This window comes from Acromyrmex echinatior, chromosome 10 (genome assembly GCF_024713525.1).
Source record: "Acromyrmex echinatior isolate Ae372 chromosome 10, ASM2471352v2, whole genome shotgun sequence".
NCBI lineage: Eukaryota > Metazoa > Arthropoda > Insecta > Hymenoptera > Formicidae > Acromyrmex > Acromyrmex echinatior.
This window is the reverse complement of record NC_141861.1, coordinates 341588-366219: the sequence shown is the minus strand read 5'-3', so window position 1 is coordinate 366219 and position 24632 is coordinate 341588. Positions and strand designations below refer to the sequence as shown.

Here is a 24632-nt window from a genome sequence, read left to right as displayed (position 1 = left end):
AGTTATGACAAAGCCATTCAAATATCATATAAGTTATCTTTGCATAATTATAATCCAGTATAATAAATAAGAATAAATTAAAATGAATTGAAGTTTTATTTATCCGAATGCGTATTTTAAATAACAAAAACTTTTTTTAATTTAATTAGATTAAATTGGAGATTGAATTGGATTTAATTAGATACAATTGGATTCAATTGGATTAAAGAATTGCATTTCCTATATAGAATTTTGAATTAAGAAGTATTCGCGGGACTCAGAAGAGCTGGTATTTTATTTTTTAATTGAAAAGGTATATATATATATATATATATAGAAATGTGCGTCATTCAATTCATATAAATGAATGTAAATGTGCATTTGGATTGAAAAGGATTTATTTTAATGTTTGTGAATGCACATTTCTGGAATTTTTAATCCATTCATTCTTGTTATTGAATAATAAGAGTTTTACTACTTATAATTGAAATAAGGCACACAAAATAAAGCACAGCAAAAAAAATCTTTATGTATAATTTATGTATTTCGCGCGCAATCACAGTATTTCATAAAGCGATCCATTAATTTACAATTAAATACGCAAAGTAGCGAATTTATAGTAATATCATTTATACTTTTAGAAACTAATCTATAATTTTAGTGTCCTCCATTAAAAGTCAATTATAATTATTGTGATGATATTTTTATTATGAAGACATAAGTCGATACATTTTAAATGTATACTTTTTTCAGCTCTATATTAATTTCGCAAATAATAGAAGATAAAATGTAGATTGTCAATACTGGCTTCCGTTATTACTTAATAGAAATTTTTAATGTCATTTAACTCACTTTGTGAGTTGTTGTTTACATTTTTAAACATGCATTTTACATTTAATTATGATTATACTGTAAGTATTATAATTGAAACATAATTTAAGACATAATAAAGGTTTATATAGTGTGCAACGATACGCAATCCTTTTTAAACTGATTTTCAGATATAGAAGTAAAATCTTATGAGCCGTATAAGGTCTATTTCATATAGATGTATACATTACCTTTATTACATAAATTCGGGAACGCTTGCGACTTTTTGCATTTTACAAAAACTTAATAGTATCTCGGGGATAAGAAATCGTAGACAAGTTTTTAAAAATGCATTTTAAAGAGGAAAACTAGAGCTTCAACTTAACGTTTGAATTTTATTTCTATGATATTTTGTTCTTGAAGTGTATAAAATTGAAAATTGATATTTTTTTCAGTAAGTGTTGTATTCTTTAAAGCGCTCTACTTAGATGAAACATCATCAGACAAAAGACAAACATTTTAAGTTTTAAAATGCTTCTTGAAAAAAAGTGTTACGATGATTTTTCACAAAGATATCGAATTTTTTATTGTATAAAACTTTATCGTGTTAAAATTTATTTTTTTTATAATGTTTTTTTAATTTTGAAACAAAAAATGTACAGAAAAAAAAACAAAAAAAATATTTGTTATAATAATGTACTTGATCCATACAATTTTTTTCAAAATAGCATGCTTTTTCAAAATCATGTTTTCTATCTTCTCATTTAGATTATTGTATAACACCATTAGAATATTGTTTCACATTCGAATTAGATACTTAATATAATATTGAAAATTGTACTAATATTAATTTTTTCCGCTGTGCTTATTGCATATATGTATTCTGTTTTGACCATTCAATAGTCAATCTTATATTTGTACTTAATTGTTACTTTTTTTAATAATAGATTTTTTAATAATAGAATATTACACAGAGTCACATTTTGTGTTATTTTCATTATTTTTTATGCAAAAAACTTCCGCATTTCTTAAACCACAGGATTTTCGACGAAATATTTTATATATTTTCATCTTTGGTGGTGATAAATATTAATGCCAAGTTTGATTAAAATTCGAGTGGATCAAAAATTACGTAATGTTTTCTGAGAATACAAACGTAGTGTATAAATTTACATGAAATTATTTAAAGCACTCAAGATCCAACTTTGGTATAAACATTGTTTTTTATTTGTTGTAAATATTATTATCTTAATAAATCGTTTATTAAAACTTATGAAGAAGAATGCTTGTCTGTTAAATTTTGCCTGATGATATTCCATCCAGGTGTAGAGCGCTCCAAAAAATAACAAAAATTGAACAAATATCAGTATTAAATTTTGTACACTTCAGGGACAAAATACCATAGAGATAAATGCTAAGTTGAAGCTCTATTTTTCTTATTTAAACATTTAAAGGCATTTTAAAAAACTCTATGATTTCTTTTTATCGAGATATTTAAGTTTTTGTGAAATGCAGAAACGGTAATATGTACATATATATGATAGATTTTATTTAATTTGTGTAAATTACTATAATATGTTACTTACATAATTTATCATATATATTATTATATATGTACACATAATAAAGATAAAATTTTTATGTCTAATATCAATAAGACAATTATAGATATATGTTTATTAGAGGTGTGTGAGAATCTGAAAATGTCGGGAACCCGATGGGACGGATCGGGAAGACGGGATCGAGTCGGGTCAGGTCTCGAAAATTTCGAGATTTTCGAAAGTATTCGGATTCTCGAAAATGTCGAGGATTCCCGAGGGAGTTGAAATTCTCGATAAAGTCGAGATTCTCGAAAAAATTTATGTTCTCAAAAATATCGACAATCCGATTACTATTTTCGAAAAGGAGTGAAAAATTGAAAATTCAAAAGAGTTTATTGAAACGAGTCTCGAAACGATAATCGAATTTTTCAGGAAAAATGATAGTTTCGGGAATAGTGAATCAATCGATTCAAAAACTCTCAGGAATCCCGAGAGTCGGGATTCTTGAAAGAATCGTGATTTACGAAAGAATTGAGATTTTCGAATCGAGATTTCTGTGGGAATCCTGAATACTTTGGGAACCTGATGCGATCCCGATAAAAATTCCTATTCAAACCTGATTCGATCTATTCAGGTTTCTAATACATCCCTCGCGCGCGCGCGCGCGTGTGTGTGTGTGTGTGTGTGTGTGTGTGTATATATATATAAAATTATAAATAGATTTATAATGACATGTATTTATAATTACTTTACTGATATTAGATATGATAATAAATTTTTGTTTATATGTATACATACATAATTTTATATTTTTGGCTGTAAGCTGACGAGCGGGCCGTAAAAAATTAATTGATGGGCTGCAAGTTGCGTATCATTGCATTGCGTATCATTGCTGTTTCGACAACATTAGTCTTTTCCTGTCTTATTTTATTTTTTCAGTGATGGCAGAATTAAATGCGTTATTATAATAATTGTGCATAAAGATTAAACGGATACCACTTAATCAATTATAGCTGCGTTCAGCAAAAAAGTATCTTAGTAATTTTTAATATGATTGATGCTTGCCTTTAATTCTTCATGATTTGACAATGAGGTGTAAAAACCAGTTATATAATGAAGAATCATTGATCTTTTACTGAACTGCCTTATTTACTGAATGCAATTAATGTATCGCACAAGATACATAGTAGCTATTTTATCGGAATAAAATATCACTTAATTATTTTGCTTCTTTTTTTTTATACTTATCAAGACATAATCAGGTCCCATTTTTACATACATATACATACTAGTAGAAAGGCAACAACACAAGTAACAAATGGATAAATTCTAGAGAAATCACGAGTTACATGGAAGAACGCAGAGCTGGTGTATTTTTCGAATGTAGATTAATATCGCCGTGCTTATCGCAAAGGTCATTCTGTAAGGCACGTTTTACCCTTCTCATTAAATAATATAATATGCGTCTTTTGTTAAACGATATCTGGTACTTGCGAGCGTAGCACGATATGGATAATGAAGATCGTGAGATAGAGATATCAGTATTGAGAAAGAACTGATATTATCTATTGTTTTTCATCAATGGAATTTTTCTGGAAGATTCCAGAGAAATTTCAGAAAGCAAATTTTGAAGAGAAATAATTTGGGAAAAATATTTAATTACTAGAAAATGTGTAAAAATACTATTATATAATATATATTAAGTAAAAAACATTAAATTCTGATTGAATTCATTGTGAACTAAATGCTTTTATGAATTGAATTCTTATAATTCTTATAAGGAATAGTTCACGATCAATAACATTATAATTCTTAAGAAATATTTATACAAAAGATGAAATAATTTATATCTCTAAACAAACTTGTTAGTAAAATCGCCTATTATGGGATAGGTTTTCAATATGAAATAGCGGGATTTCTGCTAAACTAATAAGCGCATATGGTTGGTTTTATTATAAATTTGTTACTCAAATAGAGTGAAATTATTTAGTAAAAAACTCATTATTAAATCATGCGTGTAGTAGTTATGAAAAAAGATTTTTGAAATTGGATGTTGTCGAATTTTATTGAGGTTAGTCTTCAAATCTTGTTTTATTATATAATAAATAAATATTTGGTAATAAAGTCTGTATACAATGATAGAGTAAGGTCGTATTAATAGGAAAATACATAAATAATGATTTGTTTAACTGTAAAGATTAGATTTAGTAATCATGAAACCGCAAGGCATGGAAGTCGTAATATGAGATACTCAAGGTATTCCTAGCTATATGAAAGCATCTAAACGATTTAATATCTCAAAGCATATTATTGAACAAAATGTTAAAAATTATATTCTGTTGTTAAGATTACTCACACAACATACACAAACACACACACACACACACACACACACACACACACACACATCAAAAACTTATATAATTATTATGTATAACATAATAATTATTCAAATTCTTTCTTCCTATTTGTATGTAATATAATAAAAGCATATATAAAAAGCTTATCTTTATTTTTTCCTTAGTTTTTTGTTATGAGATACCTCATACAAGAAAACCCTTGTATCTCATATTAGGAACCCATTTTTTGAATGAGCAAAATCAGCACTTTCGATAAAAAATTTCACATACAACAAAGTATAACTATTATTGATCGCTAACTTTAAGTGGTAAATCTTGAATATATTTCTCATAAAATTGACACGAAAATAGGAATTAAGGTTGCAAATTAAATAAATTATAAGTTTTTAAAAAAAGATATCTCATATTAGGCGACTTTACCCTACTGTAATAGTTTCACTCATTATTTTGATAAAAAGAATTTTTATGACAAAAATAACTAAATATGATAATATGGTTCGTATTGTGCAACCTAATATGTAAAGATAAAGCCAACAACGAGGAAAATGTAGAGTAAAATTAAAATAATTTAGTAATTATGATAATTAAATTTACTGACAATGGTGATAAAAATACTAAACGTTTCAGAGTTTAATTTTTTCAGCAGCAACAGTTTTCATAAAAAATATCATAGTGAAAATGCAAAAACGAAACATAATTAAAACGATGAAAATGATTAATGTTATCAAACATCTAATTAAATCAATTAAATAAAAACTCGACACAAAAATAATATCAAGAAATGCAATAATGTAACATTATTTATATAAATTAAATATAAATTAATTTGATCCAATGTCAAGATTCCTTCTGTGAGTCTTGGAGTGAGTCAGTTTTTTAATGTTAATTTGTAACTTGGATAGAGTATAGTTTCGAAATATTTATAATTGTTTTAATGTTTCGAATAAATTACAACATCAAATTTGTTAATCTGATGGTGACTTTTTCTTGGACATGAAGGGGTTGATATTTTGTATTGCTGAGGATGGTTCCAAAGTGAACTGAAATATACTATTTTTTAAAAATAAAGATTCTATTTTCTAGAATAAAGATTTAAGATTGCATATTAACTACCACGTTGACTCTCATTCGCCCTGATTTTTTTTTGGATTTTCAAGAATTTTTTATATTTTATGAAAATTTTTGAAAAAATATCTTGAACTTTTTCCGATTTTAATTCCGATTTAAACTTTATTCGGAAATTACAGAATAAGAAATTTTAGAAATTTTAAAATATTTCGGAGAGAATTCAGCAGTAAAGAATTTAAAAAAAAAGTGTAGATTTCTTAGTATTTCTGAAAAGTGTTCCGATTTATATTTAAAAATTTGATAAATTTTCTAAAAAGTGTGATTAAATTATACTAATTACAGAATTTATACAAATTTATACAGAAATTATACAAATCCAGATATTATATCTTCTGTTTGCGCAGAAGATTTTTGAAAATTTAAGATAATATTTACAAAAATGTTTAACAGTAAAGAGAGTTTACGGTTAGAATATAATAAAAAAATACATAAAATAATTTTAATTGTTCCAATGTAAATGAATTCTCCTCGATCAAATCAAAACAATAAGGGCCGGTTGTTCCATCTTCGGATAAATTATGTGATAATTTACCTACTGGATAATCAAAAGAATAAAAGAGTAAGAACATAAGAGAGTGAGAGAGTATAATACAGTGAGCTAAAGTTTACTGAGAGATGGAACATCCTATATGTTTTATGATTAAAAATTACTACTGTGTATATGATTACTATAATTATACATGTATATAAGGTTCATATGATGAATGTTGATATGAACTTCTTGATAAGTCCCATAAATTTTCAGAATGAGTCTCATTTATATTGAGCGGAAAAGAATAATTGGAATACCAATCACGATGGAAGATATTTTCCAGCTGTTGCCTTATGTTGCCGTTATTTTGATGTCCAACGCTTTCAAATACGGTACCAATACCTAAGATAAATATTTACTATAAAATGTAATTTTGTAAGAAAGATACTTATATATGATATATTTTTCATATAATTCATTTACAGTAAGTCAAGTAAGATCGTGGTCGGCCTTACTTAAAGCTAATAAAAGATCGTCCTAAATTTATCATGAATCCATAGAGAGCACCTTTGCCCTTGATGCACTATCAAGGAAGGTTCAGTTGTCATTGAACTTTCTTAAGAGAATCACATTAAGCGCCATGAGTACCAAATACGCATCACGTTATGAAGCTGTGTTCCTCTGCACTCACCCAAAAATGTCACAATTAGCTGCTAAATATATGAAAAAGTCATCATATGAAAAAATCATTCATATAGAAGTGGGTGCAGCGATATAATGTGGCAAAAAACGTCGATGATTTACCGGAATGTAGCGCGATATGCAAAATGGACAAAAAAGATGATACAAAAATAGTCAATCTGTTAATCCTGGCTTAATACTGCGTCAAGGACAAGCAAAATTGAAACAGAAAGGTTTAGATATATCGTAACGAAACTATTCGAATCTATCTCAAGACTAATAACATGAAATGGTGCAACACCACGCTGGTCGACCACGCTCTTACTTGACTTACTGTACAAGCATAACAAGTAAGTTTTATTACTATCTACTTTAATTTATTTTATTTTATTTTCGTGAAAAATGACATTTGAATGAACTTACCAGCTGTGTCAATAAAATAATCACCCGACCAATTACTCGTTCCGACATATGCTGCTACATCAGTAACCATGTATTTATTGTGGTTTACTCTCGCGTAGGGTATTTTATTCAAGTGTGGATCAGTGGGTACAATAAACCTTCTCTATTCGATAATTCAACGTCAATAGAAAAATACGTACACTCATAAGTGTTCTAAAAAGAGAATACTCTACTCACCACTTCGATTTTGACATTGGGATAACTAGATGTCAAGTCTTGCAGTGATTTAAGAAAATACGATTCGGACGGTCTCGAGTATTTCCACCAAGAGATCAAAAGACGCACTTCTACTTTACGCTCGATCGCCGCCGCTCTTAAAGCATTATCTATTATAGGCCAATATCTGCAAATATAGATATAAAACAGTTCTTAAATTATTAACAGAAGAAAGAAAATAAAAGAAAATGCAATATTATATACGCATAAAATATAATATTTATATATATATATATATATATATATATATATATATATAATAGTTAATATTCTTATGTCTATTTAATATTAATATTTATTTATAGGATTTATTTATAAAACGTTATTTTATAAAAATAACGCGTTACCACATTACGCGTTACTTCTTTTTAAAATTTGCGAATGTTACCATTATTTATTGCTAATTTCCCCCGTAGTAAAACCAGTCACATTCATAATAGTCACAGATAAATTGTGATGTCACTATGATGAGATTATTAAAAAATCACAGTGGCCGGTATTTATAATCGATTCTTATATTTATTTTAAGATTCATGAATGTCTTAAGATATCATGAATCAATTAAAGAGTCGTATTAGCATCTTAAAACATTACTTAAAACGATCGTAAAATAAAAGCGGATTATGAATATCGACCATGTGACATTACATTATTATCTTAATCTATGTATGTCACAGCAGTGTCACAGTGAAGTGCAATTTTTTCACAGCTTTATAATTATGTCATAGCGATATCATACCTGTGACAAAGCGGACATTCACATATCACAATGACTTTATTGCGATATTACTGCGATTATTTTTGTTATGGGGATTTTAAAAGTAACGCATTATCGTTATCGTTACTTAGAAAATAATGATTAGTTACTCTTTTGTATTGCTAAAATAAGACATTAAGTTTCAAAATTATATTATATAATTAATTACATTTATATAATTAATATTAAATGTAACAATATAAATATTAAATCGTAAAGGCTGATCTCTATACAAGGTATCTCAAAATTTGTAAGTCGAAATACGAAACAGCAAACAAAGTTTTCGAAAAAAATAAGTTTAAAAAGTATTTGCCATTTTTTGAATAATAATTTTTGAATGTAATTAGGTTTAAAATTAGTCAATTACAAATTATATATATCCATTAAACGGTTGTCTGTCCGTGAGTTACGTATTGATAGTTAATAATCGCGCGTGGCAATTCACGGTCAGAATTAACACGATCTATTTCATTGTATTTTATATACAATTATCTTTATACATACTTTATTTGTGGAGTATATATTGTTAACGGGAAATAATCCATCACAGAGATATAAATGAACTTTTCCGCTTTAGCAATGCAGTGCACAATCGCGTCTAGGTCGCTACTTCTACCTTTTGGTGAAAATGGTGGAGGTGAACTCTGTAACATAATATTAACATACATAATCTAAAATTACAAGATATCATTGCGCATAAAAACCAATATGGCAAGCAGCCATATTGGTTTTTAGCATTTGTACCAATTTCTGGTTAGTCAAAGACATGAAGAATAGCCGTTATAAACAAGTATGTATCCACGGAATATATATGGAATTTTTAGCATGAATATATGTGTATATATAATATATATTTTCACAATCTAGAAAAAATAATTGCACAACATATTTATTAAGCTGATACTAACCGCGATAAACAGTTTGTATTTATTATCCATATATGTAAAATTCATAGGATTATCAATATTTATCTTTGTGCTAAAGGAATCTGGCCATGTGGAAGGCACTTTACCATCTTCGCTTAATTTCCAATATACCTATAAAATAAAAAAATCAATAATAGTTTTCAAAGATAGAAAACATAGTTATTGCATATTTTTGTAACTTATTTTACAGCTTACATCGAATATTTTGGCGTAATCGTTCGCTAAACAGGAACAATTCAGGGCTAGCAAACCGAGTTCTTTTACTTGCGAAAGGGATCTCCAATCCATATTCGCTGAACCAACGTATACATGAGTACGATCGATAAGCCATAATTTCGTGTGAAGTACACCGCCGCCCAACAATCCAGCGAAATTTAAGTTTTTCACCTGAGTTCAAATAAAATTTATTACGTTGCCTTCAAAATTACATATAACAAAAAACGATAAAAATCATATCATGTCGCGCGATTAAATTTTAATAAATAGATGTTAAAAAATTACCAACAATAAGAATAAAAAAATTAAATAAAAGAAATCCTATATCCGGTCAAAGCAGATCATAATGCTTAAATATTTCTGTGTAAATTTATATATACATATTTGATTTTGCAAATTGCGCGCTGAAATCTTTCTCGCCTTTGAAATGCAATTATGGACAGAACTGGAATAATAACGTTATTTATTAAAATGACAAGCAGTTAAATAATTTTTTATTTGCTAATAAGCAACTTTATTAGAACATATTAATAATTTAGATAAACGAGAGAAATTATTAAATTGCTACTCTGGTTCTGCAAGTAATTCTGTTCACAATTACATTTCAAGATCGAAAAAGATTTCGGCGTGCGGTTTATAGAATCAGATGTGCATAAATTCAAACAAAAATATTTAAGCACTAAGATCCGCTTTGATCAAATATAAGATAGGTATTGAAAATAATGAATCCACCTTCGATGACATATATTATCAAGGTCATAATTTTGAATGATCTCGGAAGATTTTAGCCCGCACTTGTTATTCGTTAAAAAGTTATTAATAAAATAAGTTTTATATATAGTTTTATAAATAGAACACAAAATTTACCCCATCCTCCAGAAATTAATGATTTTCTACGCAAAGCGAGTTCCATCCCATCTTTCCCTCTAGGGTGCACGACTTTCCACGCGAAGTGACTTCCACCCCACCTTTCTTTCTACCTAAGGGCGTGCCACTTTTCACACGAATCGAGGTCTACCTCTCAATCAGATAAGTTGTCACGCGTGTTTTTCTTCTTTTTGCTTCTGGAGTGAAACAAGATCAACAATTATTCTATTTCAAATAGTTTCGTGTAAAAGGTATACGTGTGGGCTCCGCCCCTACACTCCCACTAAATCTAATCCTAACTTAACCCAACCCTCATCTGATTTTAAGGTGGACTTTGGTTCACGTGGAAAGTCATTAATTCCTATAAGAGTAAACTTTGTGTTCTAATTATAAAATTTATTTTATTAATAATTTTTTAACGTGTAACGAGTGCGGGCTAAAAACCTTCCGAAGATCACTCTGAGTTATGATAATGACAATATATGTCAAGGTAAAAGTCATTGGAGGTGGGGGTCCGTTGTTTTTAATATTTACCAAACAGATTTATTTATAAACAGATTTATTTTACAATTCATATGGAAATTTAATGATAAATTGTGTTTATTATAATATTATGATTATAATATTACCTGTGCGTTAGCCTTTTTGGCCAAAATTTGCGTATCGACATTTGGAGACAAGCGAGAAGGAAGATTTTGTGCAATTTTTAGCATGATATGTCTATCTCTTCCGGCTTCTAACAATGACTGGAATACCTGTTCTCCCTAACGAGACACTTTGTTTTTAATGGATGTCAGTGGATTGAATATGTTTTATGATACTGCAACTTTACTATTTACCATCTTAGCACTGTCGTCGGGAAACACATCTTCCCTTCTCATTGTCCAATAAAGCGACGCAATTTCAATCGTGTCCTGCGCCATTTCAATGAGATTCATCCAAGAATCATAGGTTGATTCGTGCTGCACCGTGTTATTGCTATAATTCAAACCTATAGGTATACTTTCTACCAGGGATAAACTGCAATGATCCATGCACATTGATTCCGAATCCAACACGGTGGCATTTAGCGAATACTTATCCGCCGCATGATCCAATAGCGGCAAAAGTACGACCAAAACGATCAAAATCAATATGATCGTTATCGGAATGCAACTGGGTCTGCACCAACTCTGCGCACCCCACCTTTGATGGGAAATATGAGCGTTCACTATTACTATAATTTAATCATAATAGAAACACAATATTTTTGTACAGTTAAAAATCTTTAAATCTTAAGTAGCTTCTTTAATGCATAGTTGACTTTAATTTGTAGAAATAGCTTTCTCTATATGAAATAATAATTTATTCGTCAACCAAGGATATAGCTGTTCGAAGAGTGGAAAAGTTTTATTAAGTTATGTTTACGTACTATTTTCAAATAATTAACGAAACAATGAAAAACGTATATATTATCTTCTAATAATTATTGTCATCTATTTTTCCTTCTATAATGTCTAATTTTTTAAATTAAAATATTTGTACTTTGCATTCGTGAGAGGATCGTCCACGTCAGTCCGCAACATAAACCCGGTCTGGTCCCATAACTCTAGGTCGTCGTCACCTCCCGGAGAATTCACATCCAGCCGTGCGTTTTCGGATACAGTCTGTAACAGAATGTATCACGTGCGTTATTTTTATATAGTCACATGTTGCATATTGTACAATGCTGTTGTACAATATTATTGGTGATTAGCACTATTGTTGATTATACTTATAAAAATCTACTCGGGAGATTTAATATACAAAGGAAAAATGCTTCAAGTTCTTCATTTTTGTATGTTAAATTTGTATTGTTAAATTCTCTTTGATTAAAAACGACTACATGGATTTTATCGTATTAATATGATAACGAGGTGTGCAGACTTTATTATTTGTCAAAATAATAAAAAGGTGAGAGACGGATTTTGATAGTCGCAATGATCACAACTTGAGCATAAGAGTCGTAAATCCTACAATCATAATTTGTCCAAATAAATCAAAGATTTACATATAAAAATTTGCGCTTCACTCTCGTTAGCCTTGTAAGCGTTGCGCAAATTTTTCTGTGTAAATCTTCGATTTATTTGGACAAACCTTCACACGACAATGGCGTGAATAAATTTTAAATGTACGACTGAGGGCAACAATATGAGGACCTACCGATAATTTGTGCTTGAGTCGCGGTGCTCTGTTCTTACGATGCGGCAACAATACTACCACATCCTGATCCTTATTTCGAGGCTCCGTATATTTCGGATACGCTTTGGCAACGGTCGCTCCTTTCGTCGACGTCGACGATGTTGGAACGGTGGTGCCGCCGCCGGCCGTAGAATATTTCGAATATGCGATATTATTCACATTATTGCTACCTCCATAAGAAACGTTGTGCGTATTGTTCACCTTGACGGAAAGAAAACGATTTATTTTTATTTTTTATAACATAGGTTATTTTCGATCAATTGTTCAGACAGCGAAGAAAAAATTGAAAGCGATCTATAATCGTATTATGCGCAAATGCAGCTTTTACTGAACAAAATTACATTCGCGCACAATGCGATTCATAGTGGATTCTTCTATTATAATGCCATTGCTCAATGAATTTAAAAAACTCGGTTTATGTGTAATGTAAAAAAAGTATGTAAAATTACATAAATATGTATAAAAATTATTCAATTTATAATAGAAATATATAAAATTGTGCGTTTTTACAAAAATTAGTACTTTTATTTGTAGTTGTATGAGTCTTTACATTTAATGGAAAATTAATAACAATATCATTATTATATTTTATAGTTTTTATGTAAATACTACAAACAAAATACATAATAAAAACGAACGTGGTTTATAAATCAAAACTCATGAAAAGAAGAGCATAAAAACCACCGCACAAGATATTGTTTGTGTATTTAATTATCATTACATTAATAAAACATTAGACGGCCATAATCTGGCCATCTTCAGTAAATTCACAATATTCTTAAAACGCAGAATTACATATATCTGACATTAAATTCAACCGTCGTTCAACGACAAATTTCCAACTATGTAAAGGATGTACTTGAGATCCATCATTTTTTTGCTGTAAAACAGGTAACGATTCTATTCTCATACATTTCGACTAGAAGATATTAATGATAGATTAATTAATAGAGATTAGGATAATTTTTTAAATTAGAATCTGGAAATTTTTGTTTGTTCTACATAATTCTCAATATGATAATTGGCGCTGCAACATTGTTGTACGATGCACCTTCACAAGATGAAAGAACACGTTGTTATACATAGTTATATTACACAAAGGTTGAATTTCTAAGAATATTGTGAATTTACTGAAGATGGCCAGATTGTGGCCGAAACGTCTAATGTTTTATTAATGTAATGATAATTAAATATCACAAACAATATCTTGTGCGGTAATTTTTATACTCTTCTTTTCATAAGTTTTTACTACAAACAACTTACAAATTTTTGTAATATTATCCAACACAGTGGTAATGTCATACATATTGTATTTATATTTTTATGTTAGTACATATTGATAATACAGCTTAAGAAAAATTGTATGTACTTTATTGGCAACTTATTATCTTAGTAGCACAATTTATTGACGCAATATTGGCTTGATACGTCCTTAATGTATACCAATATCTCGCCAATAAATTGTGTTACTCGGAAATGTAAATATTAAACTATAAACTTTGATTGTATTTCACTTTTGCACATTATTTATTTTTTGTTGTAAGTTACTTAAATTGTACTTACGTGTGTAAATGTACACTTTTAATAATGAGTCTCAAAATTATCTATTATAATTGTTGTATCTTTATGTGAAATTTTTTTTACTCTGTATCTACTTTTATAAAGCGAAATCTTATTCTTCAGTTAATTTCAAATGCATTTTATATCAATTTCATTTAATTTAAGATTTAGCAAACATTTTTGCACAAGTTTTTAAAATCAAATGTTAAAAAATCAAGAGATCAGTTAAAGTTTTTGCTGTAGATAGTTTGATTTCGAATTCGTAATGTTGCAAATGCAAGATACTCCTAAGTCCTGATGATTTTTGTTGCATCATGCGAGTATAATTAATTAAGTTCTTAGTCTATCAATTGAAAAAAATGTGAATTTCTCCTGAAGGATAAACATTACAAATGTAAAAGGAGAAATTTCTTTTGAAAAACCAAGTATGCGTAAATAATGTCGTTAAAATAGAATTGAAATTACAATGCATTCTATATTTGCTTGATTTAAACATCACTATTACATACGAAATACATTTGGTGATTCATGAACAATATGAATCAAACATGAAAAAACCATGCGTGTCATGCGGATTTTGCTGATTTTGCTGAAATATAAATGCATATACAGCTGCATGTAAATTATATTTTACTCTTTTTTTTTGCATCTTTTACACAATATTGTATAATTTATTGTCAAGAATAAAATAACAAAGCGCATTCAGTTTTACCAGTAAAATGTCAAACTCTAATTTTCTTGATAATATCTATAATAATATGTGATTCCAGTATTCTTTTTATCTTCAGTGTTTGTTATTGTCTTCTACGATTTTAATAGACATTAAATAATATCTTGAGATAAATAAATAAGCGTCGTATATATATATATATACACATATAGATATTGTAATATTTTAAATATAATAGATATTTAAATATTGTCTTCTGTTCAATGTCATTTTAAAGATATTTAGAATGTGCAATATTAGCTGTAAAGTATCAGCCAAAGAAGCTAATATGAAGTAAGTTAATATCAACTACATAATTTTCGGAAATAAAAAATAATGAATAATTAATCTGAAAAAAATAAAACAAATAATTAATTGGCTTATAATGTCTTATGCAGTGCAATGGCCATATTTTGCTGCAGCTTTAGATAAATAACTTCTAAACGAGTAAGAAGATTCAAGTAAACTTTTGCACAAATATTAAAGATTTATTAATAGACATATATATATATAGAATTGAATTTAATTTATAGTAGTGCTAAAAATATCTTCGTTAAATTTGCAAATAAGTATTATAAAACGTGATTATATACAAAAGAATCCAAAACAAACAAAATCTTAAATAACTTTTAAAAAAATTGTGCTCAAATTTTACATACACGCGCGGATAATAGATCAATTAACGTATGAAATTTATATATATTTGTTTGATATTTTGAGATGTTGCACACATTATACATCCTTAAATTCCGTGTCGATTAATGTCTTATGAAATACTTGACAAAGAACTTCACAAAGTTTCGACGCAGAGAGATCGACTCACTTGCACGAGGATGTGACAGGCCTGCGATGCGATTTGAAAGAGGCCGTCCTGCAAGTTATGACCGGTGTGCTCGGAACCCCTGCCGCCCCCGCCGCCGCCCATTTTCCGTCCGAAAAACGACATTTCGATCGCGTCCGACGCACATCCGCAATTCTTCTAATGCGTCAAGGTCGTGGCGAACGACTCGTCGTCGATCGAACTCGCGTGCACGCGGAGACCGGCGTCACCTACGGCGTCGCTTCCGTTGTCCGACTTTTGCACCATGTTCGACATCCACATCAATATCTGTCGGCAGACAAGACAAGAAAAATGTCATCCGTGCCTACGTCCGTCGCTGGTGCACGTGTATGCGTTGGCGCGACATTGATTCCGGCCGCGCGTTTAAAATTTAACTCGCGCGAGGGTTGAGATCAGACTTAAACTTCCATATTGTACTTCTATACTGGCAATGAAACGTTACGTACGGCGACGTACTATTTTTATAGTTCGTTACCTTGTAAAGTTGCAACTGATTTAGAACGGCGGAGAATACAAAAGTTTTCCTGCAAATGTTTAGAGTAGATAGCATATAACCAAATATTGTTGGTCTTTTTAATCGAGAAATATTGTTTGTTGTAATAAATATTTATAAAAAGGTTGAAAATGATATATTTCTAAAAAAAGAATTTTTTTTCAAAAAAGAATAGAAAAACATTTTGCACCATAATATTAATGTCTGTAATATGTAAAGTGTAAAACGTGTTTTTCCCAATTTTTAAGATATTAAGTATCTTGTACTTTTTTGTTATCAAATTATCATATTTTTAGATTTTTAGTTGGACGAGATAAAAAGATAAAAAAAAGACAAAAGTAACCGAACAATTTTTCTTTGTAAAGGATCTTGAGAGCTCGCACAGAAAATGTCCTTTGTTAGGCTATCGGATTAGCGAATCTCGCGAAGCTTAACGTGAAAGATACTTGCGCATTTTTTTTCCCCGCTGATAATTTTTATTTCCTTCGGACAGAGGCTGAGAACAGTTCAGGCGTTAATCTTGACAAATGGAACACTCTCGATTATAACACATTGTGTTTGATTCAATTAGTCACAACCTCGGTCCTCTATAATAATCGGATATCAAGTGGTTGATCGAAAGAACGGAGAAGCTTACTTCGGCGTCGCAACTTTACACGTGTGTACATCACGAACTGGTGTAATCGATAATAAAACGATTAGTGCCTCTTTGACTCACTCGCAGTATTCTGATAACTCGCTTATCGATGTATAATTCGCAACCGCCTACATCGAAACTTATACAGATGCGATGATATTTTTCTTTTTTTTCCCGTATTTTATCAAGATCGATTCGATCTCCGTTGCCGAGACGATGACGATGATCCAGATCAAGGCAGAGGGACAAACATCTTTCTCAGGTGAGGAAGACACGATCGAAAGGTCTCGCATGTCGAGCACCTGCGCGAAGAACGTTCTCGTGGCCTCGATAATACATTCCCGTCTGATAAAAAGATGCGATTAACCTATTTTTTTATTTGTGAACTTTAAACGCCAGGATAGATATTTTTCATTATTTTAAATACACGCGATGAAATTTAGAAAAGTTTTTCAATCCTTTGAAGAATGCCTCTACAATAATATATATATTAGCAACTAACACCCTTCAATATTAATATTATAAAATTATATAAAATTATGTGTGTGAATTAATTATTTGTTAATGAATAATAAATGATATATAAATTATTTATAAAAATGGATAAATTGTGTACAATGAACAATTAACAAATTGAAAAAGTAATTAATTTATTATATTACAATTGAATTTACAATATAAAAAAGAAAATATGTTAAATACATGTGTAGTAAGTGATATAAATGTCGTAATAATTTGCATTCTGTGTTTACAGATATAAGTAAAGAAAATTATAGAAAATAATAATATAATACGTACATATGATTGATAGATACGTATATGTATATTATTTAATTTTCACGTTATCTACACGGAAAAAAATAGTTTGGGTGATTCAATAAAACTACAGATGCTGCGCGAGATCAGAACAAAAAAGATTTGATTGTTTAACAAAGAAATTATGTCTGTAAGCAATTAGTATGTTAATTCAACTAATTCTTTGATACAATAAAAATTGCTGATGTAATAAGTTTTCTTCTTATTATAGTAGTATTTATTATCTCTTAGCTAGTATGTTTTGTTAAAAATTTTGATTTATGTATTGAATTGATTGTTGCAGAAAGTTATCTTTTACTGCATTAACAAATTTTCTATGGTATTATAATAAATATTATACTATATTATATCTATAATCGCACGCGCGTTAACTTTATTCAGCTGTACAGCTTTGCTAATTTAACATAGAAAAAACTAATAATCCGTATACCGTATCGTGTAACCATACGTTGTAGATTTGCTAGTTGAATCAATAAAGTTCCGAGTTCTAACAAATCCTTTTTTTCTGTGTAAACGTAATAATATATGTGATAAAGCAATAAATAAATACTTGTGCTATTATCAATTGGTGATAATTTGATAATATAGTAATAAGCATAAACAAAGGTAGAAAACGAAGATTTTAACAATTTTGAATCTGTATCTTTGATTATATCACGTTTATTATGTGCACAATAATATAAAATTATAAGCAATATACTCTGCAGATCCGCCGTACTCCGTGTTATATCAGCAACGTTCATCGGCATTTCAAATCATAGAGAAATATCCGTGACACATCCGTGACATCGTGACAAACAGACGTGATCCAAAACATTGCGGACGATCGGATACTGCGGCATCTCGATTCAATTGCCAGGGATTATCTAGCGATAATCCCTGTTTAGGACATGTCCCAACAAGCGAAGTGCCGATGCACGCCATGCCATTAATTTAACAGAATATCGCTGCAAATTCGCGGGAGTGACAGCGACGCTTATTACCGAGTGCATCGACGTTGATCGAGGCGGCCAAGCGAAAAATCCAAGCGTGGCGCGAGAACGTGGAACGAGCGTAAAGACTACGATGAATATGCAGACGAGACTATTACACGGGGCGAGAATGTGTGGTATGAATCGGCCAAGCGGCAAGAAAATAACAGAGATTCTCGGTCTTGTGCGCGCGAAACACTTTCGGTGGCGACTGCTCGTTCGATTTGTCATCGTGAAGGAAAGGAAAGGTCCGCGGCGTGCATGCGCGTAGAGCGTACTTCGGCGGTCAGGTCAGCACGAATATGCAACCGAGGAAAGCGAAACGCTTCGTCGATATACACGCAATACTCTACCTCCATTCTCCTTCCCTTCCTCCCTCTTGGGCTATCGATCATCATCGGAGGCACCGTTTCCCGCCCTCAGTTGCACCCTCGCACGTGGTGTCCTCGTGCCCGAGATCCTTGCTGATAACTAATCTTTCTTCTGGGTCGCGCAAAAATTGAAGTACGTTATCGGCCAACTGCACCGTTATCTGCAGTCTGCAGTGTTAGTCTTCTACTCCCTCGATTTTTCACAAATTTTCTCCATTACTCCTCCATCGAAGTAACCACAGTGAGCTCTATAATATACTGCAGCGAGCCTTTCCTACATTAAACTGTAGAAAAGTGGGACTGAATTGAAAAAAGGAAAATAAACAATATTGGTTCTCTTCTACTTATGGCAGGAAAACAGCATTAACCAATCAGCGAATCTCTAACAAAGAAAACAGTACCAACTTTGCATTAGAGTGTCCTTGTTTAGAAATTGAGACCTATTCCTTGATGGCTCGCTCCAATATGTTATATATATAGAATTCACTGGAAATAATGGAGTATAAATTCGTTTCTACAATAGATATTTTAAGCCTTAAGAAATTTTAAGTCGTAAGAAATTGATTAATTATAGTCGAATGTGAGGAGAATAATTGATAATTCATTCATTTCTTATGGCTTAAGGCTTAAAAACATATTGTAGATCCAGGCTAAAAGCGGAATGTACAAGAAGACGTTATTGTGTCGTTTTCTTTCTATATTATTACAAAATTTAAAAAAAATCACTTTTGTAAAAAACGCATTAGAATATTTTTGCTTTTTTTTTTACAATAAGTTTCTTTAATCGGCGATTCTCTCCTAAATTATAATATCATTCTTTTCATAAAAATAATCAGATTGAGTTAACTTGTCTATTTTGTTATCAAAATCTTTTTTACTTCGGAACTGGATCGCTTATATCACTGTAATTCCAAGAATTTGCAAAGAATTGTATTTAAATTTTCCGAAAATTCTTTTCCATAGTTATTATTTATTTATGTCTATTAAGAAAAAGAAAAAAATTAATTTTTCGACGCTCCAAACTAGGCAGCCCTTAAAGAGAGAATCTCATCTACAAGAAAGAGATAAGATATTTATAAGAATTTTTTAAAGCTATTTATTTTAATGTTTTGAGGCTTTTATACATAAAAGACATATGTTTCATGGTTATCTCTAAATTTTTGCATTTATATTGGGCTTCTCCTTCTCTTGCTATTTTATGATTCAATGTGAAAGTTCGTTTTACTTATTGTTTTTGATACAAAATGTCGAAATGTCACGAAATATAAAAAATAATGAAAGTTTAATAACAAGAACAACGTTTAATGAGTAAAACAAATTTTAATTTTTTTATTTCGGGCTTATAGGACAGAAATGAGAGCCCCGCAAAATCGCTGTGGATTATCATTAATTAATCTACATATAGTAGCAGGAGAAGGAGAAGCCCAATATGAACGCAATAAGTTAATCATAAAATATATGTCTTTCATGTGGAAAAGTTTTTAAATTATTGAATAACAGCTTTCTTTAAAAAAAATTTTGAAAACACTTCTTTTTTTACTTTTAAATGAGATTCTCTCTTTAAGGCTATGTTTAGATTCTCACTCGAGTTCACCGAATGTTAAACAAGGATAAAATGATGACTTGGGTGACATGACTTGGATGGGAATCTGAACACCCTAAAAGTGTTCTCTATCGATTAAACTATCTTTCTCTTTCAATTTTCATATCGCTTTCCGGTTCGTGGTCTAGTTTGCGTACTACAAAAGTAAAAGTTGTCGGAAAATACATCGGAGCATTGCCACAATTGTTCTTGATTCCATGAATCGAGTCTGTCCCGGAAATCCTGGGATTCCACTTTTTCTTCTCTCCTCCCCCCCCCCCTCTCCCTCTCCGCTTTCAACATTCTCCAATTTTTTACTCCAATTTCGACGAGGATTTTTGAAAAAATTGCCGTAACTGATAGACGAACTTCGTGCACACTCAGGCTGAGTCGAATACAATAGGATCGTTCTGTACACAGGATGAGCTACGACATAGTCTGTCAATTTTTTTTTTGCCCTACTTTCTTATAGTTTTTTTTTCTCATTCTTCATCCACATAATACGTCTGGGTCTCGTTTCATTTCAAATAATGAATGTGAAAGCAAATAGCTAAAAAGACCGGATCTCATGACTGGGACGAAAAGTTTGCAGAAATACAGAATGCACAGGGAAAAATGTATTTTATGAGTAGAAACAATTACACATGCGGGGGTACATGCTCCACTTTCTCTTTCTCTTTCTCTTTCTCTTTTAGATTGTTCAGGATTTTTTACCTAGGCAGGGGGTTTTAGCTCTCCTTTGTTCGGTTTTGATGAAGGCGCGGTAGAAAAAATAAGCATATCGATTCCATTTCCTACCTTCGTTAAAATGTCTTTCATGTGTAATAAAATCGATCATCTAAACCTTCTCTTCTAATTCGCGATCTACGATCTAATTCGAATCTCCCTGTAAACCTTTTTAAATTTTTCGCGCGTCATAAAAATGGAGGTCACGCTATATACTTTCCGGATCACTCTCTGTCTCATAATGCATTCAATATCGCAATATCGTTTTAAATCTGGCCTTTCCACTTAGTCAATGACCAGAAATAATCGTGCAGTCTTTCTCCAGATTGCATTTAAGACAATCTTAAAATCGGACCATGAATATATTTTGAATGAATTTTCCACCGGTTTTCATTGATAACTGGTCTTCCCTTTGGCTCGCATCATGAAAATTGGAGCACGTGCTCCGTTATCATCAGTCCAACTAAACTAGTGCACACTCGTATACTTAAAATGAAATAGATATATATATATATATTTGAAGTTTGGCAAAAGCGAGATAGAAAGCTTCAGGGCAGACCAGTGTAGCAGCAAAAAACAGGAACACTTCTAGGCCTTATTATGTTATTCTGTCCGCTCGTTCATATTTCATTACAAACTCTCTGTTAATTATACTTTTCAGCCGATTATATGGTCGCGGTATTCACGTAGAATTCTGGTTCGCGTCAGCGCGTTGCTTCCTCCCACGGATCGAAAGCGTTGCTTGCAGAAGAGCAGGTATGGAGGCGCGTGTGAGGCGCGTGCACGATGCGTACGTACCGTCCACTTTGGAGGCGCGTAGGACACGCCTCGTGATACTCGATTCGGCCGTTCCACTTGTAATAAACAACACTCGATCGCGCCGCACCAGAGCGATTACTTATCGAGATTCGTGCCGTCTAGCTGAACACCACTGAACACCACTGAACACCACACGCCGCGTTCGATCGCATCGCACAAATCACGCACAAAGGCGGATTAAGCGGAGCGACGTGTAGTCGCCACAGTCGCGGTGACGTTACCGGGCGAAATTGGCATTGTTAACGCTGACTGGCACAATCCGGCGTACCATTGCCGCGTATCAAATTTCATTTCGCGCATTCAATTTCACGCGTCCAGCGGAAAAATGTAACTTAACACTTGATCATGGCGAGATTGAATCTTGGCTGCTGAGTTGTCGAGAGCTTCTAAACTACTGATAACACACTGCGACGCGAATTCATCGGATTGTATGACGAATGAACGAAAACCGACGTTATTATCCGACTGAAGCAGTATTAAAAAATTATTTATAATCGATAAATTTTCACTAAAACTATTATTATTACTTATTTTATTTGGGATTAATTAGATTTTTTTTTAATTTCAGGATGTAATCTTTCAGTTAATTATTACATTTATAATTACTATATATATATATATATATACTATTGTTCTTATCTTTTGCTAAAAAAAGTTTGAGATATGTTGAAATGCGAAGCTAAATTAGTTAGTTTATTGAAGTTAAATAATTATAAGACATTCTATTAGATGGTAATTCATTAATATTCTTCTCTATTAGTAGATGAGTGTAAACAAACTGACATATGTTGAAAGGTTGTACTTCTGCGTTTTTCTGTATAATTCTTATATATGTATATTCATATGTACTTAAAATGATTGTGTAACAGACGTCGTACGCACGAGCTAATTGGTGATTTCCTAAAAAAATCTGTGTTACAAAAAAGTTTTGTAATATTACTCATTTATCTTTATCTTACAATTGTTAGCTTAAGATTGTAGCTTAGAATTTTTTACTTTAATATTGATTTTGACAATTAATATTGATTATCAAAAATTTGTAATTTTTTACTTAATATTTTATTTTAACATAAAAAAAAAACGTAAAATGAAAAAGATAACAAATCATTATTTTCTAAGTAACAGTAATGCGTTAATTTCATGAAGTAACGTTCCTAACATTGCGATAAGGTATTAGGAATCGAATCATTAAGTTTTATGGACATACCTGTAGCCTTTTGTAACTTTAAGGGACAATATCGAAATGTGAAAAATAAATATTTATAAAGAACTTTATAAACTTTTAAACTAACACCTTAAATCTACTTGAATTTTAAATTATAATTATGCGTAATACAATAAAAACGAAAAGTATAAAGTACGTCGGTGTAAATATTTGATATAAGTGTTTGCGTTTTAGATGGAACTTCGCGTTTAGTGGCGCCTCCACATGCACAAAACGTACGCATTGAACTATATTGTCATGGATGATATTTCAGTGGATAATACATCTACAATACTATTAGGTGTTGGAATTAATTCGTAGCGTTTTTTAATGAAAGAATGTTATTTATTTCACATGAGCATTAAAAAATACATTAATGAAAGTACTTCCCATCACTTGTAAAACGCTACGAATTAATTCCAACACCTAATATCTTCGATTTTGTCCCACATTATGTAAAGTCAAAGTGATATGAAATTTTCGTTTTTTAATTCCGATATTTTTAATTAAATTAACATTACTCTAATATAAATGTGTTAAGATTTTTAATTTATGCAGAACTCTTAGCGACATGTTTATAACTATATACTGTTAAAAATATAATAAAATTTAATGTACTTTTAAAATTCTATTAATTCTAATTCTTATCGTTAACGTTAACATCATGAAAAATTATAATGTCATTATAAAAAGTAATTATTTAGCTTTAAAAACTTTTAAAAGTGGCTTAATAATACAAAACATAAATAATAAGGAGCATACAGCTACGATGCAAGATGTCTTTAGCGAAAGTCGTATATTTAAAAAATTTTTAATGTAACAAAGTAGACGTTTCGGTCAAGTCTTGATCATCATCAATATAATAAGAATATTATAAACGACTCTCATTGACGAGAGTCTATGTATCATTAGACAAGCATCATAATCGTAAGAGTTAAAGTTGAGTCAAGCTTACGATAGATATTACGATAGATATAGATGAGCCTTAATAAACATCTGTCAGATAAGAAAATATTTTAAAAATTACAGGAATATCTATGAAATATAGATTTGTTTAAAAAAGCGAGTGCCAAATAGTGGTAAACTACTTATTATCAACACTATAGCCCATTTTCGAGCACTTCTTATATAATTTATATGATTTCACATTATTGAAATCCAAAAATGACTATATATAACAAAAATGACTATATACTCTGAAACTAAGATAAAATAGGACATATTTTTTTTTATTGCTTTTGTATACTCTGTTGTTGAAGTGGGATCCA

General features: G+C 30.6%; 1 protein-coding gene across 11 annotated transcripts; it reads right to left on the bottom strand.

Moving 5' to 3' along the window:
* Positions 1 to 504: 504 nt before the first annotated feature.
* LOC105147884 (5'-3' exonuclease PLD3) lies at positions 505 to 23539 on the bottom strand. 11 transcript variants are annotated; one of them, XM_011059227.2, is made up of 13 exons: positions 21996 to 23539; positions 19016 to 19224; positions 15728 to 16012; positions 12597 to 12836; positions 11940 to 12061; positions 11255 to 11600; positions 11045 to 11179; positions 9528 to 9719; positions 9315 to 9443; positions 8911 to 9050; positions 7611 to 7776; positions 7395 to 7536; positions 505 to 6692 (listed from the first exon to the last, which is right to left on the bottom strand). In XM_011059227.2, exons 3-13 carry the CDS (start codon positions 15848 to 15850, stop codon positions 6493 to 6495), a joined length of 1935 nt encoding a protein of 644 aa, XP_011057529.1. In that variant the 5' UTR covers positions 15851 to 16012; positions 19016 to 19224; positions 21996 to 23539; the 3' UTR covers positions 505 to 6492. The 11 variants fall into 11 exon arrangements, with proteins under 11 accessions (XP_011057529.1, XP_011057537.1, XP_011057555.1 ...); XM_011059235.2 differs by having other exon boundaries at positions 19016 to 19217; positions 22140 to 23539; XM_011059253.2 differs by having other exon boundaries at positions 19016 to 19194; positions 22140 to 23539.
* Between the last annotated feature and the right edge of the window lie 1093 nt (positions 23540 to 24632).